Raw genomic sequence first — 22,330 nt, 5'->3', positions numbered from 1 at the left:
AGGGTATACTAGAAGGTGAGAAGGAACTGCCATGTACCACAGAGATTAGGTTTGGAGGACACTAAGAGGGAATGGCAAGGCAAATGTTAAGTCTTAGTGGACCTCCAACTTATCAGAAGGTATAGAGTTGTTGACTCATCCAAGCCCTCTGAGCAAATCTCTTGATCATGCAGTCATTACTAAACAGTATAATGTGAATTATATACTTTTATTATTCTGTAATTCTTTGATGCATATTATTCATCTCTCTGAGTTTCTTACAAGCTTTTTGAAGAATTTACAGTCACAAAGAACTTAGTACCTCTATATACTTAGCATCATGCTGGCACTATAGAAGAAAAAGAGGAAGATGAGACATGATCTCTGCCTTCAAGGATCTTACAGTCTAATTGGAAAGAGAAAACTAAAATATGTGAAAAAGCAGTGAATTATGTGAAGAAATATATTATTGATTGCTATATATTTTCTAACATTATATGTACAATAGGAACTCAGAGGAGCATGAAATCTTGATGGGTTAGAGAGGGTTTCATGCAGGAAGTGGGACTTGACCTAGACCTGCAAGTCTGGGTATGTTTGGGATATCTATAGGAAACAGGGGAAGCCATTCCAGATAAAAGTGGCAGGTGATATAAATAAATGCATTAATAGTCCAAGTAAAACAACATTGTTTGTTCATGATGTAAGGAAACTAATGAATAAAGAGATTTACCATAGAGAAGAGTGGGAGATAAAATTGGATAGGTATAGTCAGAGGATGTTGGAAACTTCTTTTCTGTTCCTTACAGCACCTAGCATGGTGCTAGGAAAAGATAAATTGCCTTTCAAGATATCCAAGATTATCTTTGATTGTGATGACTACAGCTGATAAATACTTGTTACTACAACAAAGTTTAAAACAATTTTTTCATGCACTTGTAGTCATACAATCAGTAAAGCAGCCATTATAACAGCACCAGTTCTTGAACTGAAATAGAAAAGAATGTTATTCTGACTTTATCATTGATATTTCTAGGAACATTATTTCTCCTCGTGCTATGTGACAAAAAATATTCCTGTAGCATCTTACTGAATCACCCATCTCACTAAGTCACAAAGCGAAGGAGATAGAACTAAATTAGTGAAAAGAAATATGTACAGTCTAGAGGATTTTTCATACAATACATGTTAGAAACACACATTTATGAGGTAATTTACCATTGCAAAACACTTTAAACACATCAATGGATCCTTAGCTTCGACACAAGAAAAATAGTAAAAATATTACTCCTATTTTACAGATGAGAAAACTGAGTCTCAGACAGAGGTTAAGTGACTACTCAAAGTCATACAACTATCAAACTGGTAGAGATCTTCTGTATGAAGTTCCTTTGATCTTTCCATTATACCTTGAAAATTTAAATGAAATTTAAAGACATAAAAAGTGGTCTCATTGTTGAACAAGCATTGGTTCAGAAATAATGGACCACTTCAGTGTCTAAGGCATTTTTTTTTTTGCCTTTCCAAGCATGTGTATATAGACAGACAGACAGGTAGATAGAAAGAAGGAGAGAGAAAGGAGTGTTTTAGAGCAATCTCTACTTTTATGCTTTGAATTATATTAACAGAAAGACTGTTAATTTTTTGTAAAAAGAGGAAAATATCTTGAAAAGTAAATGCCTACATAAATTAAATATTAGTTTCAGTCAAGTATTCTTTTCAGAAATATTGGAATTGTACATCAATATAGAGGAATTTTTATATTCTTTCCTCAATGCCAAAAAAATAAGAGTTTAGGAATAATTTCAGAGACAAAAGATTATATGAGACACCTAGCTCTTCCCTTCTGGGAAATTTCTTTTCTAACATCTCAGGCTCAATCATTTTCCAATGTGAAATTACAGATATTTTCAAATTACCATATAAAACTACAAAAAAATTACACTCATGACCATAGTAGAGATAGCATACAGTATCAATTTGATTTTAAAAGGCATACATCTTCTTTATTACCTGTCATTTTTATAATACCTTTTACAAATTTAATCAATACATTTTAACATTCTATATACTTTAAGTGCAATATACAATAAATATTCAAGTTTCATCTTAAACATGCTTTAGCCTTTAAATTGTTAAAACTGCAGTGCCCTTTCAATCTACTTACATAATGTCATAAAATATACATTTCAAGGTAAATGAAGTCAGCTACTTCAATTTAGTCCCTCAAACTGGTAGTAAATGAGAGGTTAACACTATGGTGCCAAACCCATTATTGAGTAAATTTAGCACCTTGGACAGCTCTGTAAAATCTTTATTGCTTTCCTGACCTGCTCGTCATGTTCTGTCTGTGTGTTCAGTGGCTCTCAGCTCTGATTGAAAGGCAATATATTAGATCCCGAACACAAACACGCTCGGGGGCTAGTTCACTGGGAGCGTAATGACATGGAGGTGAGAGCAATTTTCTGGTCATCGCAATCCAAGCACCTTGCAAGGTCCATTGCGCTAACTCATAGAAGGCTTAGTAGCTCCTCTCTCTTTTCTATAAGCTAGAAATAACTAATATCACCAGAATAACTTTGGTGAATCTGAGACCAATTTAGACTCTCCCTCAAATCCCAAAGTTAATATTTCAGTGAAGGATATCCTACCTATTTTAAAATATTATTTTAAGGTAGGGCTCTCAGCAAGACATATGTAGGCTCTCTCTGCTTAAGACTGCTTGCTGGCTTCAGCTGATGCTCTGTTGATGACCTAGTTGTGTAATATGTATTGAATGGGAAATATGCTTTAAGCATCATGAACCAGCAAAAGCTCCTACTGTTAAAAACTTTAAGGGAAAAAAAAACTTGAATTTTTCATTTTTGATTGATAAAATGGAAGTGATGAACTCAAATTTCTTAACAGTTAATTTTATTTTTTTCTGGTTTTCATAATTAAAAAAACAACACCTTTTCAGCAGTAAAACTGTAACAGTGGATAGCATCTTGCGACCTGATAGTAGGATGCATTTCCTACTGCCGTGCATCTCAGAGCTGTTAGGATGAACTTATATCTTCTCTAGTTGTGGATTCAACGTAATTAACTTATGAGAAGAGTCATCGTTTAAGTTACTAGCATGGATTCTATCATAAGGACCCTTTTTATAAATTCAGGTTCTAAAGCATATACTATTGTTATGTAGTCAAACCAGAAGTATATTGTTTTTCCGAAGGGTAAAAGGAGAAAAAAATGTAAAAATTTCTGAAAGGCTAAATACCAGCATAAATATTTATTTGAAAAAATAGATGTCCAGAGAGCTAGAAAAGCCAGATTTGAGCAAATAAACTAAATTCATGCTGTTTTGTTTTAATCTTTCCTAGGAGCCAGATAAGGCAGCAGGGTTTAGGACAGCTCTGTGAAAGCATCACAGACTACATTTGATATGGGGATAGGGTTTAGTGCATCCATACCCATAGTGAATTATTAACCAGTGTGGTCAAATACCACAAGAAAACAACAAAAAAGAACAGCAAATTCTCTGATAACCTACCTTTAACATTAAAAAAATTGTTTCAGGTGTATTGATTCAAAACCCATTGATTATATAATGCATTTCACTTCATGTGTAAAGAATAACTGAAATGTGTTTTGTGAAGTGGGCTAGAGCAGCTTAAGGCAAGCATAAATGTTTATTGAGAACTCCAAACCCCTCCATCTCATTTTTGAATTTAGGACATTATATATGTCATAAGTAGTTACTGCAGTATGACAACTATTTTATCTTATATTATAGAGAATTTAAAATTGGAAAAATGCTAATATAGATCTAAAAGCTTGTCATTTCAAGAGTTTTTCAAGGATTTTTGAAGAGCCTATGGTGACAGCGAAATGAATGCAATTATATCCCTATTTTCTGATCAGAGTCTACGATCTATGACAACTGAGCATCGTGGTTCCTTTTCTGTGTAGAATATCTAGTGTGGAAAATATTTAAAGTTGTACTTTTTAAAAACTTTATACAGCCTAAACCCAACACATCTTATTGTAAATGATTTTCAACATGCTTGTTGTGCATTTGTGATTCTTTGCAATACATATACTTCTCAGTAAATTAATTTCTTTTTTATTTGTTCTTTATGCATTATAGAATGAATTGACTTGCAGGAGCTAATTGCAAAAATGTGTCCAAACCTTCAGCATATCTGAGCAGAGTGTAGATGGCAGTAATCTCTTTGGGTTATTAAACAAACAAACTGAAAAAAACCCAACACAACAGTTTCCACCTTGTTGCCAGCGTTTTTTGTCTTGTGATTTTAAAATTTAGTTTCTCATACACCTAAAAGCAGACAGAAGATAATATTAAACTAAATGTGTCGACGTAGTATGGGGATGACCAACCTGAAGTAAAACAAAACAAAACATTCTGGAGATTTCCATAAGGATGGTTGTAAAAGTGACAAAATACTAGTGAAATTTTGAGGGCCAGCCTTGAAAAGTAGTTTAAGTGAAGTTGAGGTTTGGGGGTAAGAAGAATTATGCTTTAAGACTGTTTAGAGAAGAGGAAGGATCACATTCCTTTATCATGTGGATTTACTTCTGGGCAGTCTTATATCATGGCTCTGACATACAAGAGAGATAAACAAAAGTAGTTTAATGCTACATGTTTCCAGTAGCTGAAGATTGATTGGAAATCTCTTGAAAATGACCTGTCTGATAAGGTCACAGTTCCTGGAATAAGCAATTAAGTGCAAAATAAACACATCTTAGGGATTCATAACATGCACTGAATGGCATCGATTGTAGTAATCTAGTAAATGACCTCAGAATTGTATTCTGCAATAAACGTATGAGTGCTTTATCCTGCAGATGGCAGACAATTGACTGATGTATTTTATCTTGCAGCCCCAATGACGCTCACCTTTTGACTCGATTAAGTGTATATGTGAACAGGGATAAACTCATGATTTAACACCATTCTGGAGGTCCTTCCCAAAGCAGTTCTTTCTGTTCGAGGACTTCCTTGAAATGAGGCTGGGGGAATGCAACTTTATGAAAAGATTAAAGCAAAGTCCCTTCACTATTATCTTTGCTTCACTCAAAGGAATATATCTGTTTTTCTATTGGCAGGAAGTAATACTCAAACGGGCTGCTGATTTAGTGGAGGCTCTCTATGGTATGCCCCACAATAACCAGGTAAGGATCCTTTGATTTTTACATTAAATAGTCTGAGAATATAAAGCTTATTGCACTATTGAGGAAGTGTGGTGGGGCCAGGGTGAGGCGGGGGGAGGGGGAGAATATGAACAAGTTTAGAGATTGTTTAGTTCATATTACGGTATAGGATGATTTAATTATTCTTCTCTTTTTTATAAATCTTTTATTGCCTTTCCTGATTATTTACCTTAGATTGAAAAAGACTTCTATGAAAAAGTAGAGAGGTATTTTATTTAAGTGGAGGGGGTTATTTCAATGTGGTTTTATTTCACTCTTGTTTCCAAAAAAAGTTGGGGACCATGGGAAATGGGGCTGGAACTTTAGTCCTAAAAGGGATAATCAGACTTGACCCTTGCATCTGCTAGTTTTGACCATCATTATTACACTATAGAAGACCCAGCTCTTCCTGACTCTGGAGGGCTGCTGGTTTCTTCTTTGTGCCCTTTGAATCAGTGTATAATAGCACTACCCCTCAGAGGGCTGCGGGGGCTTGGGTACTGTTATTACGTGACGTAGTACCAACAATCCTGGATTTGGTGTCTGCAAACCTGAGTGTGAACCATTACCTTTGCTTGACATTGTCAATATTTATACACAACTTTAAAGTTTTCGTAGCATTTTATACATGTCATCTCATTTGAACCTCATGATGACTTTGGAAGGTAGATTCTGCAGATATTATCCTGAATATACAGATTAAGAAACTCAGGCTCAGAAAAGTGAGGTGACTTGCCTTTGGTTATATTACTAGTAAGCATCATAAGTAGGATTTGAACCCAGGTCTTTCTGCCAAGTCTAGAATTCCATCCATTATACATATGCTGCCTCCCTAACACTCACAGTCAAGCACCAATAGGCTGTAACTTTCCTAACCTAAATATTAGCTAGCAATTGCATTTCAAAGGTTTGCAAAGTGTTTTTCATATGTTAACTCAATTGTTATGTTTCATATGTTAACATCACAACCACCCTACTAGGTAGGTACTACTATCACCCCTACTTTACAGATGAAAAAAATCAAGGCTGAGGAAGGTTAAGTGACCTGTCCAGGGTCACACAAGTATCTAAGGAAGGATTTAAATTCAAGTCTTCTAGTCTCTGAGTCCAGCACTCTATGTGCTGTGTTAGTTGTGTTTTCAGAGTGTGTCAGTTCCCAACATTAGAAAGGTAAATGCTACCATGCTAGGGAAAATAATTTGAACATTAATTTTATTTTTTTAGGAAATCATACTGAAGAGGGCAGCTGATATTGCAGAGGCATTGTACAGCGTTCCTCGTAACCACAACCAGCTTCCTGCCCTTGCTAACACTTCTGTTCATGCTGGAATGATGGGAGTCAATTCATTCAGTGGACAACTGGCGGTGAATGTCTCAGAAGCTTCACAAGCTACCAATCAGGGTCAGGAATATCTACTACCCACATCCTGTTTCCTCTACTTCCTTTCCCCGCCCCTTTTCTCCTTTCCTAATTACCCTTTCAAACAACATTTTCTCCATATGACATTCCCAGCTCTTATTTGTGTTATTTTACAACTTGGTTTTTGCTTGTTACCACTGCTGGCCAGGGACTTGAGGCTGGCATGGGAAGTGTGCATTTTCTGTCTATGTTTTTGACTGTCACATAAAAAATATAGGTGACAGATAGCAAAGGAGGCCAGAATTAAAGTCCCAAGGGCCAGGGGACAGCATCAACTCCTGCCAATGGAAGAGAAACCTGTTAGCTTCAGGGTACAACCCTTAAACTGCAATTTATTTCTGTGGCAAACCCATAATTTATAGAACTTGTGTTTCTACTTCCTTCAGTCCTAAGTATTTATGATATCTCAAGGATGTGTCTTTTTCTTGCTTCCCATTTTAATCACAGAGCTAGTGACACAAAAGTCATGTATGTGAATGTCAGCCCCCTACCACAGGGTTGCAGGGGAGAGTTTGAAAGGGGGAATGAGAAGAGATTCTCTTTTTCTTATCTCACCGAGAGGTACCACCCACTTAAATTCTTCCCCTCTTCTGGATTTTTCTCCACTCCCAGGTTTCACTCGAAATTCAAGCAGTGTATCACCACATGGGTATGTGCCTAGCACCACCCCACAACAGACCAACTATAACTCTGTCACCACAAGTATGAATGGATACGGCAATGCCGGAATGTCCAACTTAGGTGGATCCCCAACCTTCCTCAATGGCTCAGCTGCCAACTCTCCCTATGCCAGTAAGTAGCATCGTTCTGCATTTCTGCACGTTTTCATCAAATGGAACTGGAAATTCGCTCTGCTGCTCAATATTTAGCTTCTATTTTAAACCTCAGAAGCTCAACCTGGGTGCTACTCTGCTCCTAAGCCTGATGGGTACCCAAGTAAAGTCACCCATGATGTGAACTCTTACTGTCAACACTCTTCAACAAGCTAAAGCCAAAACTGCTTTCTTTAAGAACATGCCTTCCCTCGATTTTCACTCTTACCCCTGATTTTTGTTTAAAGTTAGTTTCACTTGGAGAGGTAAATAAGAATTAAATAAAAAGAGATGTGCAATTTTTCTTTGGTACCTTGTCCAGCTGAGAATGAAGTTCAACCTCAGTGATATCTAGATAAGTAAATCACAGACCTATAGGTCTTTAGATCTTTATATCATCTATATCTTAGATAGAATTGCAGATCTTTAGTCCAGGTCTCTGATTTTATAGATGAGGAAACTGAGTTCTAAGTAATTTGCTTCAGGTTGTGCAGTTATTAAGTGAGGAAGCTTATACTCGACTCCAAGTACAAGCCACAAATTTAAAAGCATGTATTACTAAGTAAAATTGCTATGTTTACACAATCTTAGGATCTTTGGGGAGATTTCGAACTACTATGCTAATTTCATACTGCAAGGAGTATTGTTTTGATGTCAAAAATCTTGCTAAAATACTTTAGCTTTGGAGCTGTGTATAGGAGAAATGTGCATCCAACCCTACCTATTTAGTAAGGATGATTTGGGCATGTTTGAGATAATTTTCTTTTTCTTAAATTAAAAAGTTATCTATCTATCTATATATATATATACATACATGCATACTTATAGATGGCTAATAATTTATCATAATTTGGCAACCCCCCAGTTGATACTTGAGCATGAACCCAATAGAGGAAGCTTTTTTTCTTTTTCTTTTTCTTTTTTTCTAGATTTCAAGACAGAAAGAGAGAGAGAGAGAGAGTTAGTTAATTCTTGTGTTGCCAGAGCACTTTTCTCTATGGCTGAATTCTTGGATTCCTCATGTAGTGCAGTGAGGCTTTACGGGTATAGAACTAGATACTTCCTGGGCATTGAAACTACTGAAGAAACCTATTCCTAGAACTATGTCTACTGAAGAGTTACTATTTGAGGTCAGCCTTCACTCCTCTTACTTTTTATTTTGATCCATCAGAAGGTTGTCCCTGGTAGACCTATCATTTCACTAATACCTAATCCATTCAATCAGAAAATGTTTCAATCATGACCTGAAAATTAAAAGGTGGCATTCTTAATTAAATCAATAAACTAATTGCTGTATAGTAGCAATTCAATTTAGGCACTTTGATTGCTCAGCCTTCCTGAGTACTTGCAGACACCAAGTGACTTCAGCCTAAGATTGTATCTGTCAGACTGTGAAACTTTGAACATTTAATTTCCATTAATTGATTTCCTCAGTGTTCACAAATATAGTATCAGATTCTCAAATAGGCACTCAGATGGGACGATTTTATCTGCATAAATGCAAATAAAATAATAACAGAAAGCCCAGATGATTTGAGATTTTTCCTCTATAACATTTAATTATTCATAAGCCACTCATGTTGAAAAATTCCAAATGGGATTTAAAAAAATAAATAAGTAAGGCAAGACTTTCCACTAGTGAATGCTCTTTCTGGTGTGGTGTCTGATAACCAATAATATTGTAACAAATGGAACTGTTTGACTATATTTCACCCCTCCTTCTTTGAGATTCCCCACCTCTAAACACACATAATGATCACATTTGCCAAAGAGATTAATTGCCTTCTTCAGTGAAACAGCGGGACTTCAAATCTACGTATATTTAAAAATCAAACCTCTAGTACAGGAATTTTGCAATTTAAATGGGGATTATTATTGAGCGCATTTTCACATTTATAAATCCTTGGAGAGGTATAAAAATGCTACCCTCATTAAAAGAAAAATACAGTTTAGAAAATATATCTGTGAAAATTCTGATGACAGCTCTGTTTTCCTGCTGCAGAAGCACCTGATAGCCTCACATTTGGGCTTTGGATTTTGCCTAAAATTGATCAGGATCTGCACGTGAAGTGTTGAGGGACCAATTCTGCAAAGCCTGTCTCCCCTTTGCAATTGTATCATAAGGGTCAGGTGATGCAAAGTGATCGATTCCTACCTGTGTAAACTTGCCAAAGCCTTACGCCAGATCCAAATATTAGCCAAATAGCCCATGTAATGCAGGGGACCATCTATGGAAAAAAGTGTTTTCCTTTGCAGTTAGCAAAGGAAAGTTTGCTCAGAAGCGTAGCATTTCAAATTGTGTAGCTAAAAGTCAAAGTGCTAGTGCCCATCGGTCCACTAAAGATGGAAGAGGGTGAACAGATGGCATATGGAGAAAAGATTGAAGATAGTCTCTCAGCAGGGAGAAAATCAAGTTGTGTGTGGGACGGCCGGACTCTCTGGAGAAGATGTGTTTATTGAAATAAACAAGAGCTAGATCACCAGTGCCAAAAGATTAAAGACCAAGTCTGAAGGAGATCTTGGCTGGTGGAGGATAAACATCTGTCCCAACTTTCTCAGGTCTCCTGGTCAGCTAATATTCTCTCCCCCTAGTACTGCCAACGTTTTCCCATCATTAGTCATCATACTGATCCTGAGTACCAGACAGTACTTAAATATCATGGTATTATGTGTGTACACATGCACATGCCTTTCTGTGTATGTATGTACACACTTATAAGAAGGACAGTGTGGTGCAGTGGATAGAGAGCTGGCCTCAAAGCCAGAAAGACTTGGATTACAGTCCCACCTCTGACATCTACCGGCTGTGTGACCCAGGGCAAGTCAGTTAACACCTCAGGGCTCTGGACAACCAAGACTATACACAATAGTGGCGACAGGCTGCTTTGAAACAAGGACTTTCCTCTTTTGGTTGGGCCTAGTTCCTTGTACCGCTGAAAACTCGGGTCCAGTCTCTATTCTATCCATATGTGTGTTTATACACACTTACATATGTGTATACATGTATATGTGCATATATATACTCATGTCTATATGCATGCATGTGTATCCACATAGAATACATAAATATATGCATACAGATATTATATATGTATGTATGTAGGCAGTGATATTTCTTATAAATCAATAAATATGTTAACTGTTTATTATACATAAGCATTCCACTAGTACTATGAGGGATACAAAAAGCTTAATGAAATATACGCTTCTACTTCTATATCTCCCACAGAATCCAGCATATAAGCAGGTGCTCAATAAATATTTCTTAATTTGCTAAGAAATCAGTTTCTGCTCTCAAAGAGCTGCAGTCTACTAGGAAAGACTGGGCCACATATATCAAAAGTCATATCAGGCAAAAGGTGGCCTTATGTAGTGGGCGGGGAGGGTGAGACTGGGGAGCATGAGAAGAATTCAGAGCTGAATCACGACCATAACTAAAACAACTGAGGACCTCAAAATTCCCAGTAAAGTTGTTTTTTTTTTTTCCCATTCCCATTTTTCAGTCGTGCCATCAAGTCCGACCATGGCCTCCTCCACAAGCCTCCCCTCTAACTGTAGCAGTTCCTCTGGGATCTTCTCTTTCTCACCAGCCAACATGGTCTCAGCAGTGAAACAGAAGAGTGCTTTTGCTCCAGTTGTGAGACCACAGACTTCCCCACCTCCCACCTGCACCAGCACCAATGGGAACAGCCTGCAAGGTAACTGGGGTCCACAGTGGGGTTGGCCCTACCCTCTTAACTTTAGAGGTACTGAGCTTACAGGCCCTGGACCCACTCTTTAATTGTTGCTAAAATGACCCATCCCCTTTCTTGCCCTCTCTTCCCTCCTCCGTTCCTTTAAAGCATTAACCACCCTTACTCCACCCCTCTGGTGCTGCCCAAATAGCAGCCTCATCTGTGTCAAAGTCCACTAATTCTGCTCAAGGGAGTTGCCACTTGTAAGTTCAGATTCAAGTATTTTGTTCAAAAGTACTATTTCCTTTACTAATACCATCCTTTTTCTTTTCTCCTCTCTTATTCCCTGTTGTCGTCATTATCAGACCAGTCTTTTGTGGACTCTAGCAAGTACTCCACTGCAGGGTCTCTCCAGGGACTGGCCTTCTCCTGAAGTACGTCACTCAATCTTCCCTTCCTTTTGCTTTTGTCACAATGTACGTGTACAGAATCCTCCTCACTTGGGAGCAGACTGGAGCTAATGCGTTGCTGTTAGAGAGAAGAACACAGGTCTCTTTGCTCTAGGAGTTCTTGGTTTATCATGAACGCTGGTGTTACCATGGTCAAGTTTAGACCCTGATTTTGGTTGTACTCTACTATTATCATAGAAAGCCCACCACTTGTGACAACCATCTGAGTCTCCCAAGTCTATTCTGGTTCAAACCTGCCACAGAAAGTTGAGGTGAAACTTCAGATGGGAGTAAAGGGACTTCTAGGGGACAATGTGTCCATTTCATTCTTTTCATTTGTCCCCAGCTGCCTGCCTCGTAGTCCCCAGATTACTCAAAAACCTGCACACATTTTGATGTGACACTCAAACTAGGATCCAAAGGTGGGACTAAGCTAACTACTTCTGTCCTGAGTCAGGTTCCCCATGGGAAATTTCTCTGAAACTAGCTTTCTTCCTATGTACACTAGGGTTAGCAACACCTGGTGGTAGTAGAAAAAGTGTTCTGTAAACTTTAAAGTGCTATCAGGGGTGTGGAACCTGCTGCCTTGAGACCACATATGGCCTTCTAGGTCCTCAAGGGTGGCCTTTTGACTGAGTCCAAGTTTTACAGAACAAGTCCTTTTATTAAGGGGATTTGTTCAGTGAAGATTGGATTTAGTCAAAGGGCTGCACTTGAGGACCTAGAGGGCTTCATGTGGCCTTGAGGTTGCAGGTTCCCTACCCCCGTCAGCTAGATAATATAAATGTAATACTTTTTGATCAATTGACAAGCATTTATTAAATACCTATAATGTGCTAGGCACTTGATACTTTAGTAAATCTGTGGTTCATCAATGTGAGAAATTATTATATAATGAGAATATATTAATTATAGAATAATTATATAATATGGTAATGATGTAATTAGAATAATTTATCCTCAACAGGAAGCTTTAACTTAATTGTTGAAAAAAAAAACAACAGGTGGGAGTGAGTGCAATCCTTCTGTAATTCTCAACTGGATTTTGCTTCCAGGAGTAAGATCTGCTCCAAAAGCTATAACTTTTGCCACCTTTGTAGCAATGATAACATCCCACATTTATCTAATGTACAGATTCTTTTCCTTTTTTTGTGTGTGTCATGGACTACTTTGGCAGTGTCGGGATCAAAATAACATTTCTAAATGCGTAAAATAAAATACATAAGATTACAAAGGAAACCATTTCTATTGAAATGTGTTTAATACACACACACGTATGTACACATGTGTATGTATGTTTGCATGTGTGTAACACATGTGTGTTCATGGATCCCAAGATAAGAACCTCTGATCTGTTACTTTACAGTTTACAAAACACTTTTATCACCACCCTGTGAAGCAATAGTACATGCAAGCATTGTTATTCCCATCCTATAGATGAAGAAACGGTGGCTCAAAGACAGTCACTGACTTGACCAATGTTCTGTGGTGACTCAATTTGTGGAGGAGCTCAGCCCTTTCAGTTCTTTCCCCATTATCCTACACTGCCTTTTGCCAACCACTGTGTTGAAGCCGTTCCTGACAACCATGCATTGCTCAGGCAGCCCTGCTGGTCAAGGTCCTTCCTGATTCATTTCAGCTAGTCAATTTTCTTAAAGGGATGGAAAAAACTGCCTCTGAAGTGATGTTTTAGACAGCATTATTCATGATATAAAATGCATACATCCACAGAGGAGAATGAATCCATTCATAAAAGCCTGACTCTCTGATTTAACTGATCTCTAAAAATAACTGAACATTGTACTTAGTGTACTTTCAAACTGGCAGACCAGGGGAGTATGATCCTTACACCAAAGTCAGTTGTAAGGAGTTTGAATAATAATATAATATATGGAAAGCACAAATTTACCACGGGAAGCAGAAATCTACCATTCTTGAGCTATCAATCACAGGCCTTGTTAAAAACTGATCTGACGTCAGAAACAAAATATAACAAGGTTTTTAATCTACAGCTGAGTCGTGGTGCATGGAGGAAAAGTAAAACATAACACTACCTTTCAGAGCTAAGAAGTCCAAGTTGCTGCAGTGTTTGTTGGCCATGGTTCCAACTAGGGCTGCATTCAAGTGGAAGTGGGGGGTGGTAAATCAGTTTTTGGGCCAGAGCATCAAGCCCAAGGGGCAGCAAGGAAAGTGGTTACAAGTTTAAAAAAACGGGGCTAGACTTTGACATTAGAACTGAATGGATCTCTGGAAATCACAACTAGGATTATTGCTGAGAAAGTCTTGGTGAAATGGCTAAAGAGAAGGCTTACACAGACTGGCTGACCCCACGGACAGCCCAGTTTTGACAGACCCAGAAAATATCCTGACCTTTTAATTCCACTTTTTATTTAATCATAGCTTTAAAAAAAAAAACCATAATAGACAATGGCTGTGCTATTTGCAAATCACAGAACCTCCAAATTAGAAGGGACCTTTCAGAGTCTATCTATTCCAACCTCTTCTAGAACTTTCCAAACCATCCGTCATTCAGCCTTTATTTGAGGGAATTCACTAACTTCCTGTATTAGCCCATTCCACTCTGGGATAGCCTTAATTATTAGAAAGATTTTTTTTTTCTTTATGTCAAGTCATAAAAATGCTTCTGTGTTTCTGTCCATTCCTCATAGTCCTATAAACAAGTTTAAGCAAACAAGTCTAATCTCTTTTTCAAATGACAGCACTTCAAATATCAGAGGACATCTATCATGCTCCCCCCTCACCAAGTTTTCTATAGGCTAAAAATCCCTATGTCTTTCAGCAGATCTCAATATATCAGGATTTTGAGACCCTTTACCATGCTGGGTTCATATTCATTTGAATTCTTTCCAATTTATCAATATCACTCCTCTAGTCTGACCCATGAATCTCAACTGACTATTCCATATATGGCCTGACTCATCCTGGACACCAAGTCTCCCAGTGTAGCCTATGATTGCAATAGTGTATTTGACTGTCAAATCACAAATCTTGAGTTTGCAGTCCATCAACCCCTCAGATATTTTTTTTCAGGTGAACTGTTACCTAGCCATATTGCTAGGTGATGTTTGAATTTGAGTTCAAGAATTTATATTTATTCACATTAAACATCATCTTATTGGATCTTAATCGATGTATCAAGAATGTTTTATATCCTGATTCTGTCCTCTAGCATATGAGCTATTCCTACTAGCTTTGGGTCTTCTTCAAATCTAATAAGCATACTCCCTCTAGGCTTTCATTTAGGTCACTGATGAAGATGTTACACAGAATAGGGAAAAGCACAGATCACTACGACATTCCACTAGAGACCTGTTTCTTTGTTGACCACTCTTTGGCCAACCAATTCCAATTTTACATGATTGTATTATTTCTAACCAACCTCTCTTCATCCTGACCTCAAGAACACCACAAGCAACTTTTTCAAATGCTTTTTAAAATCTCAGTAAATTTTATATATATATATATATATATATATATATATATATATATATATATATATATATATATATACATACATATATATATACACATACATACACACACACACAGCATATCTAACAGTCTAGTAAACTTGTCATTCATGTTTACTATATTGGTCTGAATAGAGAGCACATTTCATACCAAATCTGACTTGTATGAAGTGTGAATACATTGCCTTTTAGGTTAAATTGGTTTTGTTTTCTTTTTATGCCAACTTATATTTTTCTCTGAAATGCATTTCTTTTTTGGAGGTTTAGCCTATATGTAAAGAAATTCTTTTTTTCAAACCAATGTGGTCCTTTAACCACCCTAAAGCACTTTGTAAGTTTAATCCCAGTTACTGTGCATTCTTCAAAATCATATAGTGGCATTTCTTTTTAAAAAAATTCTAACTTTCAATAAATTGATACTCTCTTCCTCAATCCAAATGACTGTAGTTTTATTCTCTTTCAAAATAACTTCCCTGCCTCAGAATATTTTAGTCTTGTCTCTCAACATCAGAGAGGATAAAGATGCCCAGAGATCGTGTTACTGATGGTATTCCCTTAGATGATGACATCCCTAAATCTTGACTGTGAGCTTCCTTGGGTGGTTTGCCTTCCCAGGTGAAAGAGCTGGAAGCAACATTCTCATGACTTATAATTCCATTTTTCCATGGGATGTTGTCTTCATTCTCCTTGGCTAAAGATACTGGTCCTGTGACCAATCACAAGGCACAATGTTACCCTTGGACACTCTGAATTTAGTGTTCTTATGGTGTCTTGAGGATTCTAAGTCCTGATCCATGAAGGCTATAGTGATAGAATCAGAAAATGTCTTTCTGTAGCATGATCTTCATCACTTCCACAAAAATAGTATATATAATTTGAAAAAAAAAAAGCCAGGGTGATTCAAAGCAAACTTTGTGAATGTTAATCCTCTCCATTTTCCATTTTGCCTACCTCACCCAAGTCTCCATCCACAGAAAGTTGTGCAAACAAGTAGCAGGCTTCATGGCTTTTTTTTCCTTGATTCATATATATATATATATACACACACACATATATATGCATATATATGTATATATACATATATATGCATATATATGTATATATACATATATATGCATATATACACCTATATATGCATATATGTATATATACATATATATACATATATATGCATATATGTGTATATATATGTGTGTGTGTATGTGTATATATATATATATATATACACACATGGTGATGTCTGGGAAGAAAACATTCAGTCATTTCCCCAAATTCCCACAAATCTGCAAATCTTTCTGCTTTGATACAGTTCTTATCAAATGACCACAGTAATCATTAAATTAAATTGTAGTGGATTTCAAACCAAATTATGAATACTGCTACCATTCCTCTACAATGTCTGTCCCTTTCTCTCCATTCACATGTATGTCATCCTAGGTCAAGGCCTTATCACCTCTTAATTAGACTCTTGTCATGGTCACTCTTCTTCTTTGTCTTTCCCCTCTTCAATCCAAATAACTGCCAAAATAATCATCCTAATGGTAAACTCTGACAATATCATGCTTCTGTTTAAGAATCTTACCTAAGCAACTTATTGCCTCTGAGACGGGGGTGGGGAACCTGCAGCCTTGAGGCCACATGTGGCCTTCTAGGTCCTTGGGTGAGTCCACATTTTACAGAACAAATCCTTTTTTAAAGGAGATTTGTTCTGTGAAGTTTGGATTCAGTCAAAGGGCTGCACTTGAGGACCTAGAGGGCCACATGTGGCTTTGAGGCCACAGGTTCCCGACCCCTGGGCTAGGATATAATAAAAACACTTCTAGCTGTCAGTTAAAGCCCTTGGAAATCTGGCACCAGCCTATCTTTGAATGAATGAAGGAATGAAGCATTTATTAAATACTCTCCCCTAAGCACTATGTTAGAGACACATACAAAAGCAAGACAGTTTCTGGCCTCTAGGAGCTTATGCTCTTAATAAATGGAAACAACATATATAAGGGGAATGGTTGCCTGGGGCAAGGGGAACGTTTTGATTTAGCAAGCCACAGAGATGGTGAGTAGAGTCATTGGGGAGTCCATTGATTCATCCCAATGACTATTGATTTTATCGTTGTTATCCGAGGAAGAAGCAGAAAGTAGGAGGGCATGAACAACTGCAAGGGAAATGATGGCTGTGGTAGAATGTGAAGCCTGACTGGGGGTGGCTGAATAGGATGGGGATGTTGAGTTTGGGCTCTTAAACTCACCAGTTGAGATAGGGAGGGTAGGTAGGTGATTGGGTAATTCCAAAGTCCCCTATGGAATGGTCTTTGGAGATACAATGGTAGCAAAGCCAGCAGGGCACATGGCAAAAAGATGGCCAGGGTGGAATGTGAATTAGGACAGGAGCCACAAGCACTCGAAGCTCATGCATCCACCAAATTTATCCCCTCCTCACTTCTCCTAAACTACTTGCTATTCTCTGGATTTGGCCTTCCACCTCCTATGTCCATATATCTTTGCACAGGCTCTCGTTCTTGCCCTTCTCACATCTTTATATTGGAATTGAGGATGTCCTTCTAAGTTTAGCCTAGATTCTACCACCTTTTCTGATCCCCTTGTTATTAGGGCTCATTTTTCTCAAATTACCTTATATCTACTTGTCTGTTTACATAATATATCTCCCAATAACATATAAGTCCTTTTTTATACATTATAGCTTTTTATTACAGTGTTGTTTGAGCATGCATTCAGTTTTAATAAATTTTACTTGACTTTTTGTTACTGTTGCTGGCACGGAAAATGTATGCATCTTTATCCATTAGGTTATAATACAGCTATTTCTCAAAGACTAGCTGATTGGCAACACATATGTAAAAAAAGTGATTCTTTTGTTTTCTAATATGTGAGTTCTTGAAGGCAAAACCTTTTTCACTTTTGTCTTTGTATTTCTACTGCCTACCATAGTGCTGTACTTGGGAGTCGTCACTTAAACAAGTGCTTGTTAATTGAATGGTGTTCCTCCTGGAGAAAGTGCCCAAGTATAGGGAGATAATAGGATAAGAGTTCTAGATTAGGAACGTATCAAGGACATCTAGTCCAACCCCTCCATTTTTAGATGAGAAAAATGAGACCCAGAGATGTTGAGAGCTGCCTAAGGTCACATGGTAAGTAGTAGTCAGGATTTGAATCTAGACTCTCTGACTCCAGTCCAGCATGCCTTCCATTGTTACATTTTTGAGATGATAGTACCACTGGATTTGGTGTCCTCATGTACTGAGTGGGTGCCAATAAATGAAAGTGATAATTCAACATTGTTGAATGTTTTAATTATGTGCTTCTAACCCCATCACAGACAGTACTAAATTGTAGTGTTGTGGCAGACATAAAAGAATATGTGATTGCAAATATATCCATAGAGCCTTGCTATTTTGTACATACATCACCTTTTGGTCTTTTTGTCCTTTTGTAGAAAAATGAAAACCCTTTAAAAGGGGGTGCAGGGCAGACTAACTTGATATCTGATTCCATTTTATATATCCATAAGTTTCAATTAACTTCATTTTCTACACTGTGTAGACAAAACTCAGTTGAGTTTAGTCTAATAAAATGAGGAAGTTGGATTAGATGATTGCTAACCTCCCTGGAGACCTTGATTTTGTTAGCAGAGACATTTAAAACATACAGTTCAGTCCCCAAAACCTACTTTGGGGCTTGGAACACATGGTTTTCTAAACATGATCTTTCTCTTTTTTTGGCATATATTATGTGTTTTGGCTCTTTCTATAGACCACATTAGATATTTGTCAAATCCCTGCTTGTTCTGTACTGGGTTGATGTAGTCAAAGATAGCCAGATAGATTCATGTATATAGACCCTGGTACCTCATTTTAACACTAACCTTTCTAGAATAGACTGTCAGTGTAAAGAAGATCTATCCAAGGAGATGTTGGCCATCAATCTAACCTTAGACTCACTTCACAAAAGAAGTATCTTTAGGGTGCCTGAACCGATTTCAATGGTGAGGATAGGGAATAAATTTTTAAAATACCATGTAGTATCCATATCATGGGTTAAAGGTCCTCTGAACAAAGTACATTGCATGGTTAGATGTGACATTAGAAACTTCCATTTATTTCAGGGAACTGCAATCCATTTCACCAGGCTTTATAACAGTTGAATTCTCAGATTCAATCAAATCTAAGACCCTCTTGAATCTTGGGGGGTCTGAATTTCAAACTGGACTCAAACCTTTGGGGGTTTAAGTTGGTCTGCTCTTGGCAAGAGACAACTTCCTGTTTCTAAGAAACAAGGCTTAGGAAGGCTTATGAAAAAGACTCCAGGAGTTGTTGGATTGCAAACAGTTCTTGCAAAACAACATTTGGATGATTTACGTGTAAATGAATCAGAAACATGTGGATTCAATTTCCCTGAAAATACAGATGGGTTTAAAAATTAACGGAAAAAGTGTTTGACAAAATACATTTTTTTAACTTTAAAATGTCTTGGGGGTGGGGAAGGAAAGCTTGAGAGCCTGAACCTGGCTGAGCTATGCTTACCCCCAATTTTATTTGAGTTGTTTAAAAAAAATCAATGATATCACATTTTGGCCAGCATGGCTAGGAGATGGAGAGGGTAACTTCCCAGGAACAATCCTTTCTTTAAATGTGGAATTCTCAAATCAAATTGAAGTAGAGAGAAACTCTTTTTAGTTGCCCTCTAGCCCACTTCCCCAGAAATCCCTTCTTTTGTGCATCAACTATTTCAACAAGTGCCCATCATTTCTGACCATTTCTGAACTGGAATCTTCCCCATCTTAACTTATTCAGAAGTGGCTAATTTAATTCAGTTCTAAGGGAAAAAATGATTTAAGTATATGCTGTATTTCTTTCTAAGAGAGAAAGTGTTGCATAGTGGATAGCTGCAAGCTGGCCTTGGAGCAAGGAAGATCTGGGTTCAAGCTCTTCCTTTGATCTATTTCTACTGGCTGTGTGACCGTGAACAAGTCACTTAACTTCTCAGTGCTTTAGGCCTTCTCTACACTCTTCTGCAGAGAAGGTATCGACCTCCACTGGTCAAAGGTATTGCCTGTTCTTGGAATTCCCTGTACAAGGAAACTAGTCCCCATCCCTAGATTTCTTTTAAATACAAGATCCATGTGCTTGTGATTATTTGCTTGGTTGCAATCAGTTCTTCCCAGCTCCAGTCCCATCCCAGTAATGACTCCTTATATTTGTGTAGTGCTTTACAGATTTTCCAAGTTCTTTCACATGTATAATCTCATATGACCATTATAGAACCCTGAGAAATAGGTAGGACTATAGTATTCCCATATGACAGGTAAGGAGATCCAGACAATTTGACCAAGGTTATAAAGAATGTTTGGTGGCTGAACCAGTAGGGTTTGCTTGCCTAAGACCTCTGTCTTCCTACCTTCCAGAAACTCCTCTTAAATCTCTGGACTGTCTAGTTAGTCTTTATAGGATCATAGCACTAAAGAGATCATTCAGTGCAAAATATCATTTTATAGATGAGGAAACTGAGGTCCAGAGAAATTAGGTAACATGCCAAAGGTCACATTAGCAGAGACTAAGACTCAGGCCTTTTGATTCCTAGTTCATGGAGTCTTCCAGTATCCTCCTAGGCTTTGCCTGCTCTCCGCTTGGTTCTACAAGAGTCAGGTTAGGCTCCAGATGCTCAGTTTGAACCACTGCCTCAATGTGGAAGAAATCATCTTTTTTGGGATACCCATAAAAACTGGCCTTTTCCTCCTCTCTTTTTCTTTCCTTCACAGACAGAAAAAAATTTTTATCCACAGTGCATAATACAGACTGAAGCTAGGGATCTCTCTCTCTCCCTCTTCCCAGACATGGGCACGGAAATGAACTAACCAAAGAATTGTTTACAGCCAGATACCCCTAGTGTTTGTGTCTGCAAAATGCAAAACACCATAGCTTTCTGTGTAAACTGCTGGCAGATGGGATTATGTTTGGCCAACCTCTTGGGGGTGGGAGGAGGAGAGAGAAAACGAGTTACTAACTTAATGAAAATTCTCTCTATATTTTGCAGAGTTTTAGGTCTCAACTTTCCCAGTGGCATTCAAACTATGTAACTTTCCAACTATGTTTTAAAATTGAAATCAGATTTGGAGAAGTATTTAGTTATTTTGTTACACACACATATATAAAATATATATGTGTTGATAAAAAAAATACAATCCCTGTTTTATAACAAAATCAAATTACAGAACAGATGACTACACTCAATCCCACATTGTGTTTTTCTCCTCCCAGTGAGAAATCTGCATTCAAAAACATTGACTCCTTTTTCCCCCCTTTTCTTTCAACAGCTATATCTGGCATGATTGTCCCTCCCATGTGAAAGAATTGCCTTGAAGAATTTTATTAATGAAGAGGTTGGATCCTGCTACAGAGAGAAATCTGATACAAGTCCCAGAGTGGAACTTTTAACTCAGGCCTTTTTAAGAGGAATCACAATAACTGCAGATTTTTAAACAAACAAAATCACCGACCTTGCAAATACTGAAATTGGAAGGAATCTGCAAGTGCAGGGTGTTGGTTAAAGTTGTACATCCCAAGTATTTGGGAGATATATTTATTCTGTGTTGATAAAAAAAAATCCACTTTTTTTTTAAAGCTTAACTCAACAATCATTTGTCTTTTATAAACCGTAAAGCTATATATGAGGGACACTATAAATAAGACTCCATGTTTTAATTTATGATGTTTTTAAAGCTGTGTAAAGGGAGAATGAAATGGTGACATTTACAAAAAAAAAAAAAAGTAAAAAAAAAAAAGCTTGTATGGGACAGAATAGGAATGCCAGTTAGAGTTTTCTAGAAGACTAAGGGTCGGCTCTTACGCCTTAAATGCATATCAAGTGGTAGTTTGCTCATGCAATGCATTTTCAGTATCTAACTTAACCTGTCACCCCATAGGAGTACAAGCTTAATGATCTCTTTTTGTATCATTGTCTTAAGTAATCATGTAAATAAATGCAACCTGGAAAGTTAAGCGATTTAAATGATCACATATTTCTCTTCCACTCCAAAAATTCAGTGCCTCTAGATAGATTGCTGAAACTGCATATTGAAACCTGCTGCCATTCTCTTTTGCTAATCTATCAGAATCTTCTGAAGTCAGTGGCCTCCAGAGAGTTTGGTGTAATAGTCTGTATTCATGTAAAAATCTCCTTTGAGACTTCATGGAACAGGGTCCAGGCATAAGACTCTAGACAACACGCTCATGTGTTTCCAAGCCAAAATCTATCCTCTACCCCTCCATTTAAAAGGAAAAAAAAAATAAAGTATTGC

The 22,330-nt window shown here is 37.4% G+C and overlaps 1 protein-coding gene across 3 annotated transcripts in view; it reads left to right on the top strand.

Moving 5' to 3' along the window:
• Positions 1-22,031, top strand: part of EBF1 (EBF transcription factor 1) — a 453,310-nt gene extending 431,279 nt beyond the window's left edge. For 2 of the 3 annotated variants that reach the window (XM_036752356.1, XM_036752355.1), the window contains exons 12-16: positions 5,089-5,154; positions 6,397-6,574; positions 7,205-7,384; positions 10,908-11,102; positions 11,444-11,511. In XM_036752356.1, coding sequence (XP_036608251.1) covers positions 5,089-5,154; positions 6,397-6,574; positions 7,205-7,384; positions 10,908-11,102; positions 11,444-11,511 — 687 coding nt within the window. Of the gene's footprint in view, positions 1-5,088; positions 5,155-6,396; positions 6,575-7,204; positions 7,385-10,907; positions 11,103-11,443; positions 11,512-21,346 lie in introns of those variants that run through there. The other variant, XM_036752357.1, reaches the window with a different exon arrangement.
• Positions 22,032-22,330: the final 299 nt, after the last annotated feature.

The sequence above is a fragment of the Trichosurus vulpecula genome, chromosome 3 (assembly GCF_011100635.1).
Source record: "Trichosurus vulpecula isolate mTriVul1 chromosome 3, mTriVul1.pri, whole genome shotgun sequence".
Classification (NCBI taxonomy): Eukaryota; Metazoa; Chordata; class Mammalia; order Diprotodontia; family Phalangeridae; genus Trichosurus; species Trichosurus vulpecula.
The sequence above is the reverse complement of the archived record's forward strand: the minus strand, read 5'-3'. Positions and strand labels throughout refer to the sequence as shown.